Source organism: Danio rerio, chromosome 20 (assembly GCF_049306965.1).
Source record: "Danio rerio strain Tuebingen ecotype United States chromosome 20, GRCz12tu, whole genome shotgun sequence".
Lineage (NCBI taxonomy): Eukaryota > Metazoa > Chordata > Actinopteri > Cypriniformes > Danionidae > Danio > Danio rerio.
In genome coordinates, this window is record NC_133195.1 from 28,148,843 (window position 1) to 28,161,258 (window position 12,416).

General features: G+C 31.9%; 1 protein-coding gene across 1 annotated transcript; it reads right to left on the reverse strand.

The window, feature by feature from the left end:
- Window positions 1-92: 92 nt before the first annotated feature.
- On the reverse strand, window positions 93-8,343 carry si:dkey-183n20.15. The gene is made up of 6 exons (NM_001045200.1): window positions 8,299-8,343; window positions 5,661-5,727; window positions 4,600-4,708; window positions 3,589-3,662; window positions 1,984-2,094; window positions 93-924 (listed from the first exon to the last, which is right to left on the reverse strand). Exons 1-6 carry the CDS (start codon window positions 8,325-8,327, stop codon window positions 631-633), a joined length of 684 nt encoding a protein of 227 aa, NP_001038665.1. The 5' UTR covers window positions 8,328-8,343; the 3' UTR covers window positions 93-630.
- Window positions 8,344-12,416: the final 4,073 nt, after the last annotated feature.

Here is a 12,416-nt window from a genome sequence, read left to right on the forward strand (position 1 = left end):
TACGTTGACTTAACATGTCAGAAATTATACTCGAGTATTAGTGGTAGATTTTTCAAAATATACATTCCAAAAATGATTAAAAGTGCTCTGAATGAAAAAAAATGCATTTATAAAACATTACTCTTCAATTTTGCATTTCATTACTAAGGGAAAAACTCCATAAATTCCGAAACATACATTCCAGAAATAATTCAATTTGCACTGCTTTCTTTAAATGAAACACTAAAATACTAAAACTAAATAGTTGATTAACTATCAATAATTACATTCCACTGAAAACAAAATGCATTAAATAAATTCTTGCTTACACAATGTGTCTCAGTGTCGTTTTTATGTATGTGCATAAAATATAAGCTTCAATTGTAAACGACATATAAATATTTATTAGAAACGTGTATATTTACAAAAAAACATTTACATTTATCACACACCACACATCCTGTCTTTAATAAATGTCCTTAAATGTATTAAAGCATTTGAACTCCTCTCATCTTGAGTGCTGTATGTCCATTTCAGACTCATTATTGAAAATCCATGTGCAGCCAGACCAAAGTGCAGCAGGTCATAACACTGTTAACCTTTGCCAACAAGGTTGATTAGCGTCATTTGAACATGCTAGCGTGCGCATTATCACAACGTGTCGGTCAGCACACCCTGAGTGATGGAGTGCGTTCGGGTCCTCTGGGGCCCCATCTGTTGATTGATGTTAATAATGCAAATAAGCAGAAGAAAGACCACAACGAAATCATCCAGGATGCCCAACGCACTGCTCAGCGGCCCGGGAAGAGCCGCCAACGACATGGCGGCGCCAAATCCACACACTGCCACCCGCAGGAGAAACAGCCACACCAAGCCACCCATATTGCCCAGCCCCCTGACCAGAACCAGCAGGAAGAGCGGAGCATCACACAGGTAATCTTTCACCTACAAAGAGCAAAAGATGACTGTCATTTTGGAGCTTATGACAGAGCAGGTATGACAATAAGAACAAGTCTGTTGGCAACTGTGCCCTGCGCTTTCACTACCTTTGATGAGCAGAAATAGGGTGTGGTGATGTGATAGTCCAGAGCAAATAAAACTATAATCTCGCTCTGCTGAGAAGTAATCATGGTAGTTGCATTGATTTTACAGGGAGTGGCATGAGCTTGTCAACAATGAAGGTTATATAATGACTTTATTATTATTTATTCACCCTCATGTGGTTCCAAAGCTTTATGGGATTCCATAATCCAATAAACACAATAGAAGACGTTCTGAAGAACATTGGAAACCATTGACATCTATAGTAGGTGAAATGAATAATGTGGAAGTCAATGGTTACTAGTTCACCACATAAACACTATGTATCTTTTGTGTTAAACAGAACAGACAAAATCCTATAAGTTTGGAAAAAGTGGAGTAAATTGTATTTCATTTTTGGGTGAACTTTCCCTTCAACGGTCTTCAATTGAGCATGTAATGTAATTGAGCAAGAAATCTGAGCATGTGCAGTGCAAACAATGTTAATCATGGTTTGATTACTTGGATGGATCAGAGCTACAGCTTCATTGTTTATAAAATTGATTCTTTTTTTTTTCGGCTTAGTCACTTTATTAATCTAGGGTTGCCACAACAGAATGAACTGCCAACTTATCCAGCATATGTTTTACGCAGTAGATGGCCTTTCAGCTGCAACCCAACACTGGGAACCATCCATACACATTCATTCGCACACATACACTAAACAATTTTAGCTTTCCCAATTCACCTATACCAAATGTTTTTGGACTTGTGGGGGGAAGCCGGAGCCCCCAGAGAAAACCCACGTGAACATAGGGAGAACATGCAAACTCCACACAGAAATGTCAACTGACCCAGTCGAGCCTTGAACCAGCGACCTTCTTGCTGTGAGGCGGTTGTGCTAGCCACTGCGCCACCTTGCTGCCCTTCTAAGATTTACTTTGCCAAAATTGGACTGATTTTTAGAAAAAAAGCAGGGTTTACCTGTCTTGGTGCGCCAGAGTATCGCTTGTTATAGTCTCTCACGTGTCTCAGCACTTCTCTCTCTTTACAGTCAGTCTTGTTCTCACTGAAAAGGTGGCACATCTTTTTCACCTGAATATACAAAATAAAAAAACAAACTCCATTAAGAAAATGTATTTAGCAAATATTTTAAGAATAAAAATCCAATATGTGCATTTTTGCACTGAAAATTTTCCATTGATGAATCACTATACTGTAAATTCACTACTTTCCTAGATTTATTAGAGGTTGTCACAGGGGAATGATCCACTTATTACTTTTGCACATGTTTTTATGTGGCAGATGCCCTTCCAGCTGAAACCCATCATCGAAAGTACACTAACTCGTGAACCACCAGTGTTGGGAAACACGCATATACTCTCATTTACACACACACTCACACACTAGCCAATTTAGTTTATCCAATTCACCTATACGCATGTACCCAGACCACCCAGAGGAAAACCACACAGACAAACTGAACACATTTTCTTTACACAGAAAGCTCTTTTGGTCCAGCCAGGAATCAAACAAGGGGCCTTATTGCAGTGAGGCGACAGTTCTAACCACTGAGCCACTGTACTACTCTGGCTGTAATTTCATTATGGTCTATTTGAATTGTATTATTCAAAATATACGAATTTGAAACAGGGGCATGACAAACACCGTCAAAGCACTAAATAAATTACAACTCATAAAAATGTTTCTCCATCATGTCTGTTGTTTTGTATATGTGTGAAAATAAGTGCAATATAACAAATATACACAGTATATCGTCACCTTGTAATTATAAGATTTTATCTGCGTTCTGAATGATTTTGAGATATTGAGCTTCAAAGTTTTTTCATGATTATAATATTTCCATATAGCAAACAGTATGTGTGTAACATTTGTTTTTTAAATAAAGTCTTAAAATGTAGACAACTTGTGAAAAACATCCCATAATGTAAATTAGTTGCCATTTAATAAGAATATGTTCTTAATTTTGACAAAAATGTCAAATAGAACCTTATAGTTCTAAGGTGAAGATATATAATATAAACTTATATTAACAAATAATATTTCTTTACATTTAATTATATATATATATATATATATATATATATATATATATATATATATATATATATATATATATATATATATATATATACACACACACACACACACATTTACACATATATTTATTTATATAGATATACATTTCATAGTTATACTTCTGTCTTCTGTCACTGCTGTGTATATATGTGTATGACAAGTATGATGCGTATATTATGTGTGTGTCTTCACTGTGGACGGCAATGTAAGACTTTCAATGCACAGGAAAACCTGTTTCCTTACTGTGCACATGACAATAAACAAATAGAATTGAATTATTAATCTTTATTAAAACACTTAAATTGTCTTATTTTAAAACCTCAACTGATTATGATATGTCAATTCAAAGATGGATAAACAGAACAATACAACTATCAATAGAAGGAACGATCAATTTAATGACAGATAGATAGATAGACAAAGTGGAATAGAGAATAAATAGACAGACAGACAGATGATGGTTGGATGGATGGATGGATAGATTCTTACCGTCTGTCTGCACAGAGGGCAGCTGATGGCATCTAACCAGGAGCAGTGTTTCCAGTAGGATATCAAACATGGTGCTACAGAGTGAAACAGATAGAAGATTAATAAACTTGGCAGACAGAAATGTGAGTATTCATTATGTACAATAGTTTATATTTAACCCCTTTCACCTGAAGGATGTCTTAAATTTCCCACCATATTGACTGTGATAATTCTGTAATGCAGTTTGTATTCTCATAATGTTAACACTACACCCGAAATATGATTGTTGCTATTTATTTTTATTTTTTAATTCAGGTAAATTAGTTTTATTTATATTGATGCAAGAATTTAAATGTTTATGAATTAAATTAATGAACCTGGTTCACTATTTCTAGATATTTTGTAGTTCATGTGATGAAGGAAGAATTATCAGAACCACAGATATTAAACCTGTTCTCCCCTTGTCTGCATGGGTGCTCCCCCACAGTCCAAAGATATGTGGTATAGGTGAATTGGATTAACTAAATTGGGCATCCACTGTTGGAATAGATGGTGGTTCATTCCACTGTGACGACTGCTAATAAATAAGGGACTAAGCCGAAGGAAATTCGATATTAAACCACTCACTAAATATACATAGTATCTGTTATTTCAGTCTGTTTATTGTGCTCATTTAACATGTATAACGCACAATCATTACAGTGTGTTTGTACAACAGTTTAGAATTTTGCATTTTCTATTAACAGTACATATTTCCATCAGTGTTTATTCACATGATCTGGGTCAGATGAGAAGTACAGCAGTCATAACTATGGTAACAGTATAATATTAAATTCCCTATACAACAGTGCAGAGTCAGATAAGCACCATCTGCTCTCTCACAGCAGACCAGACTCTCCTATCTCGAGTCATCCAGCATGTTATGATTGGTGTTGTGAAACGCTGAGATCTAAGGTATGATATGCAGTAGAAATAATGCTGTAGCATATTTTTTTGTTGTAGTGATATATTGTTTAGTAAATTGGCACACACCACAGAATAGATGCCCACAGTTGGTCTCAACAGGATAGGTGGCCATCTGTAAACACACAGGGCAATGGACGTCCCTGCTGCCTGCTGGTAACCACATCTTAGGCAGATCCTGCATGTATGACATTAAAAGATCATTAATGACATTATTTTCACATATAATCATACTAAATGTATTAGTAAATATTTTTATTTTGCATTTACAGGGTATTAAATGAAATTGGAATTATTAATTTTCAAAATTCTATATTTTTTATTTATTCAATTGTCTATTTATGCAAATTATATTTTTGTATTTTTACTGTTTTCTGGACTTTAGGAAATTAAGTTTTTGGGAACTCTATGAAATGTTTTATTGTGTTTTAAAAATTGTTTCTAAAAAGAAAATAAGGGTTTTAACAATTTAGTCTTATTATTTTTATAATACCTATTATTATTTTATATTACCTAGTATTTCTGTCACAGTTTCTAAAACCAACCTTTGATTTTGATGGATTGTAATGAAGAGTGTGTGTTACTGTCTGTACATTTTATAACAAGAGTGAAATTCTGGTGAAGTGATTTAAAATGTCGATTAAAACAATTATATGAATTTTTAGTAGTTGTGTAGTTGTAAAATGTGTTTGTGCTATAAATATTTATTTTTTTGTTTGTTTATTTGTTTATTAATGAGGACATTGTCCATTTCCAATTGAAAACGTTGAATACGAGTGAAAATATTTTTAAAAAATCTATATAAATAAACAATAACCTATGTATGGCAATGGTTACTGGTTTTCACCTTTCTTTAACATATCTTCTTTTGTTTGTTTAATTATTTATTTATGTATTAATGAGGACGTTGTCCATTTCCCTTTTTTTAAAAAAAAGTCTTAAAAATCATACAGAATTACTCTTTTTTTTTTTTTTTTTGAAAGTAATACTGCACTAGGGATAGGCTCGGGTTGGGTTTCCCCATAGAAAATATAGTTTATATAGTATTAAATCAATAGAAACCTATGGTACGTCCTCACAATACACAAAAAGAAAAGTGTGTGTATGAGTATGTGTGTGCGCATTTTTACCTCTCTGTTGTTCACGTGAGCATTGTGTGGACAACCTTGACTCCTTATCTTTGGTAATAGCGAGGACCTTCAACAGAGAGAGATGATGACATTAATATACAGCTTATGTTCGCCTACTGTACCAAACTAAGAAACCTCATATAAGAATGAAGGACTGAGCTCATAGTAATTAAAGGTGCATCCCTGAATTAGAGTGAAAATCTAGGCAATCATCAATAAACTAAAACCGAATTTATCCTATAATATTTGCTTCACTGGTGTCATGGTGGTGCAGTGGGTAGCACAATCGCCTCACAGCAAGAAGTTCGCTGGTTCTAGCCCCGGCTGGTTCAGTTGGGATTTCTGGCATTTAATACTAAACACCTTATTACATAGATTTAATAATTTAGCAGACACTTGTGAATTACAAATGAGGATAAGAGAAGATCAAATCATCACAGAGCCGCAAGTTTAAGTTTATTAGGAAGCTTTTTATTATTATTGAGTACATATGTTACATGAAGGCATAGAAAACAAATGAAGTAACCACTTGGGTCACTTAATAAAATAAGAAAATGTTCTACGTATTTAAAAAAATCTACTTATTTTTTTCTGTGTGAAGTTTGCATGTTCTCAACATGTTGGTGTGGGTTTTCTCCATAGTGTTGTGTGTCAATGCAAGAGTGTATGGATGTTTCCCAGTATTGGGTTGCAGCTGAAAGGGCATCTGCTGTGTAAAACATATACTGGATAAGTTGGCAGTTCATTCCACTGTGACGACGCCTGATTAATAAAGGGACTAAGCCGAAAAGAAAATGAATGAATGATTATTTGCTCAACTTGTATTCAGTGATTAGTCAGGATAGTATGACTAGGTGCACGTCTACCAAGATAACACAACACCACACGGAACCTTATCAGTATTTAGAAATAAATGTAATAAAGTAGCAACAATTAAATCTAGAAATCCTGCATTCAAGATATCCTGATATAACTGTCTGGGAATTTGAGAGGTGTTAGAGTTTAAAATAAAGTAACATTATGGTTCTGAAGAGCGTGTTGAACTCTGTGATGTCATGTGGCAGTTTGTCTGTGCGGTGTATTTTATTGCTTCAACATACCATAACACAAATGACCTGCAGTCTCAGGACACAACACTTCATCATAACACATGTGTACATGTAGAAAGAAATAAGTAGAAATGTAGAAAATGATGTTCCCTAAGTATAACACATAAAGTGCAACTTACTAATTTCTGGCCAGTACTTGCTCAATTATATAACAAAATAAACAGTCGTACTACATTTGATTACATTTAAATTGAATGTCTTGCTGACAAATGCATTATAACACAGTGTTGGATTGTTTCAAATAATATTTGGGTCAAATATGGACAAACGGTTTAAGGTTTAGATCAAATAAAAAGCTAAATACATTTTAAAATGTGGCATAGTGGCAAAGAATAACGATTTAAAATAACAATTAGTATCTAATGGCTTAAAACAGTATTTCTCAACCACGTTCCTGGAGGACCACCAACACTGCATGTTTTGGATGTCTCCTTTGTTTTTCACACCTTTATTACAGGTCTTACAGTCTCTGCTAATGAGCTGATGATTTAAATCTGCTGTGTTTGATTAAGGAGACTTGGAAAATGTGCAGTGCTGGTGGAACATGGTTGAGAAACACTGGCTTAGAGGGATAGTTCAACCAAAATTGAAAATTTGATCTCTGTAAGCGGTTCCAAACATTTTTGTATTCTTCTGTTTACCACAAGTATAATATTTAGAAAAAATCTATAGATAAAGAATAATCTATGTATGTTATAATCAATGGTTACTGGTTTTCAACGTTTTTCAAAATACCTACATTTGTGGAAAAAGTCAAACATGTGGAACCACTTGATTGAGGATGAGTAAAGATGACAGAACAACTCTAAATAGCTTTTTAATATATTTTCTAAAGATTCTTGCTCTATATATGTCTGACATGCTTTTATTTAATCTAAACTGTAGTTACACTGGATTACATTCCATGACAGATTTAAATAAATCATGATAAAAATGTAAAAAGGGACATTCTAACACTTCAATTACACTGTAAAAAAAGGTTTCTGAAAAGATGAATGGGCACAGATACAGTGCTCAGCATAATTGAGTACACCCTGTTTCGAAAATAAATATTTTTCTCCAATTCTAAGTGAATATAGTCAATGTATTTTGTTGCATTTAAACAAAACTAATTTATTAAACAGGTCTTATATTTATTAAAATAATATTGTAGTCACCAAACATATTTAGAAATTAAAAGTTAATTTAATTAAATTCAAAAATATTGCACAAAAAATATAACAACCTACAAAAAATTTAACTGAAATTTTCTATATTTTTGCTTCTCTTGGTTTTTCCTCTTTTTTTAAATTTGTATTTAATATTTTTCTAGAACATATATATTTGGGTGTGCTAGTTAACTACTATCATAAGTTATTTTGTTAGATAAGCTCCAGATTTGGCTTCAGTACTGACTAATCTAATGTATATGCACAAATATAATATTGTATAGCTTCCTATTAAAAATATGAACTTAAAAGACAGATTTGTGAGAGGTGTACTTATATATGCTGAGCACTGTATGTGCGTTAAATAAAATAAAGACTCACCTGTTGCTGTAGCTATGATTAGTGTGCATGTTTTCTGTTCGTAATTCAGTTGCTTTTCTCTGGTGGACGGCACTGACTGGAATACTTTCTCACTGCTTCCCTGTACACAGTAAATTTGACAGACGGTTAATCATTAACCAGGGATTCGGTCCCAAATCAGCCCCTTTTTTCAGAGATTAGGTAACTACACCGATTTCCTGTATATTTTCGTAATTTAGGAAAGATACTTGCAATCTTACTGCCCTCTATAATTTAGCCGTGCATGTAAATATGTATTGATTTAGATCATATGTGCGTAATAAAGCTAGGGTTCGTCCTCAATGTTGTATTTTTGTCATGTGACCACTATAGACACAGATTGAGAGTCTCCACCTACTTTAAGTAGGTTAGGTGTCTGGTTGACCTGTCAATGGTTTACCCTAAGTTTACACAATCTAAGATGCTGTCCCATATGGATTACCAAAGAAATGCATTTCACTGAGATGATCATTAAGTTAAAATAAAGCTAAAGCTGCTTTAATACTATACACCTTCTTACATACATTTAATAATTTAGCAGACACTTGTGAATTACAAATGAGCATAAAAGAAGATTAAATAATCAGAGAGCAGCAAGTTTAAGTTTATTAGGAAGGTTTTTGTTTATCATTATTGAGTACATCTGTTACATGTAGGCATAGAAAACAAATTAAGTAACCACTTGGGTCATTTAATAAAATAAAATAAAAGTGTTCTACTTATTTAAAACAAGCTAAATCAATAACAATTGAGTATTGTTTGACAGCGTAATTGTTTTATGTTCAATCCACTTAAATTTGTAAAAAGCAGTTAACCTAGGCCATTTGTGTTGAGACAACATGAAGGAATTGTGCGAAACCTTGCATTTTTTACATTGTTCTTAGTATTTCTGGATTTATGAGTTAAATATATGCAACTAAAACTTAATTGTTGTTTTGATCTGCATACTACTAATGATATCTTTTTCAAAATGTTAAAAAAATTGTAACTAAGCATTTTTTAGTTTGTGTAAAAGCATCGAATTTTTGATTAACTGGGGCATTTAAGGCTGTTTTAGCATCCATAAGGTCTTGATTGAAAGAAGTTGTGCCACCTGTTTTGGAGGCTTGCCTCAGCTTCTCTGGGTGTCGAGTTTTGCCGTGGTAATCATTTTATGGCTTTATCAAGGCTTAATGTGTTCTTGAATCTCAAGTTGAGAACACTTTTGACGATTAATAATTAAATCTGAGGTTTAATTATTTTAAATTATTTGGAGGATTGTTGGAGCTTAGACGTGAGCAGCCTTCTCCATGCACCCCATATCCGGAAGTCAACTTAAAGAAATTTTCATAAAATTTTTACTTGTTTATATAAATTTTTAGACAACACATTCCAATATTTTAACTTCAGAATGATTAACATGGTGGAATAACTTTGATTTTCTTTTTTTTTTTAAATGGAAACATTTTCATTTTCTGAAAAAATAACTGCTCTAAAGGACAATATATACAGTTTAAGTCAGAATTATTAGCCCCCCTGAATTAGTAGCCCCCCTGTTTATTTTTGATGCAGAGAAGATTTTTGTCAGCACATTTCTGAATATAGTTTTAAAAACCCATCTCTAATAACTGATTTATTTAATCTTTGCCATGATGACAGTAAATAATAATTGACTAGATATTTTTTAAAGACACTTCTATACAGCTTAAAGTGACATTTAAAGGTTTAACTAGGTTAATTCATTCTATAATTATAGAATGAAAGGCAAGTCATTCTATAATTATGGTTTGTTCTGTAGACTATAGAAAAAATATAGCTAAAAGGGGCTAATAATTTTGTCCCTAAAATGGCTTTTAAAAAATTAAAAACTGCTTTTATTCTAGCCGACATAAAACAAATAAGACTTTCTCCAGAAGAAAAAACATTATCAGACACACTGTGAAAATTTCCTTGCTCTGTTAAACATGATTTGGAAAATATTTAAAAAATAAAATAAAATTCAAAGAGGGGCTAATATTTCTGACTTCAACTGTATATTTTTTAATTAGTAAGAATTATCACACCCTATTAAAGAATAAAACAAATATGAAACTTTTCCTCAAACTCACACAGTACCTAATAAATTCAAAGAAAGGGTGTTTTTCTTTATTTTTTTAGTTTAAGTGCTATTTATTTACATGCTTCTTAAAGAAATATATTCTCATTTGATGAAATTAACTCGTGCAACTTAGTTACCCCACTTCCAAATTGGCTCCATACCACATCAGTGTATTTGCAAGGCTAAAAATTTCCCAAGTTAATATTTACATTTCTCGTTTTTGCCTAAACCGCAAGGTCACAGTGGCTGAAAATAGCAACAGCTAAAGGCATATAGGGGTGGGTTAAAAGCCCAGATCAGAAACTGAAGGCTGTCATGGTTTAAAGTCCAGTGTCATGTCATTCAAGCATTACTACTACCACCCTAAAAGGCTGTCCCGTATATATCATGTCCAACAGAAATGAAGCTGTATATCTGACTTATTTCTGAGTTGAAGTGAATTGTTTTAATTTAACCAGATATTTGTCATTTCTGGTGGAATGAATCTAGGGATCAGTTATGAAAAGTTTAAAGCATGTTGAATTGTGAAAATACAGTATCTGCAATAAAGGCACTAATAATGTGTGATGTTTTATGAAGTAATCCCACATGTGTTCATCCCATACTAGGTAAACGCATGTGACTTCACAACACAATCTTATCTCATGTTTTTATTGCAAAAAGATAATAAAGGGTTTGAGAGACGTCAATGTTTAATGTTTAACAACAGAAAAAAAATATCTGTAAATCCTCATTAAGTATATACTCTCTTCCTTATAATACTTTATTATTTTATAGTTTTTTTAGACACTTTTATTAATAGCGACTTACAAATATTAATATAATATAATATAATATAATATAATATAATATAATATAATATAATATAATATAATATAATATAATATAATATAATATAATATAATATAATATAATATAATATATTCATTTTCCTTTGGCCTAGTCTCTTTATTCATTAGGGGTCGCCACAGCGGAATAAACTGCCAACTTATTCAGCATATGTTTTACATGGCGGATGCCCTTCCAGCTGCAACCCAGTAATGAGAAACACTCTCATACACTCTCATTTACACACAAACACTACTGCCGATTTAGCTTTTTCAATTCACCTATATGTCTTTGAACTGTGGGGGTAAACCGGAGCACCCAGAGGAAACCCACGCCAACACGGGGAGAACATGCAAACTCCACACAGAAATGCTTGCTATAAGCTGCCAATGCTAACCAATATATGATTATATTATATTATATTATATTATATTATATTATATTATATTATATTATATTATATTATATTGTATTATATTGTATTGTATTATATTATATTATATTATATTATATTATATTGTATTATATTGTATTATATTGTATTGTATTATATTATATTGTATTATATTATATTATATTATATTATATTATATTATATTATATTATATTATATTATATTATATTATATTATATTATATTATATTATATTGTATTATATTATATTGTATTATATTATATTATATTGTATTGTATTATATTATATTATATTATATTATATTATATTATATTATATTATATTATATGCATGATTAAGATTGTATGGGCAAATAAAAAAATAGTTTGTTGTCACAAATAAAAAATGCAACTTTAGCAGCAAGATTATAGACTGATTATTCAAATTTATTAGATTTAATAAACCAGAACAAATGTAATGTGAACAAATGGTTTTTTTTATTATTATTTCAGTCATTTAAACTACTTTTTCAGTTTTACCTAAATGAACATTGCAAAAAATATAATTTAAGATATTTTAATTTATTATATCTAATTTAGGATATAATTTAGGATATGTTATAGCTTACTGGATATAACAATTTGCAATGTGTGTTAAAAGAACCAAATCTGACCTAAATAAGCATTTAAAATTATAATGGAAATTATATTGGTTAACATTCATGATTTAGGGGCGACACAATGGCTCAGTGGTTAGGACTGTCGCTTCACAGCAAGAAGGTCACTGGTTCGAGCATCAGCA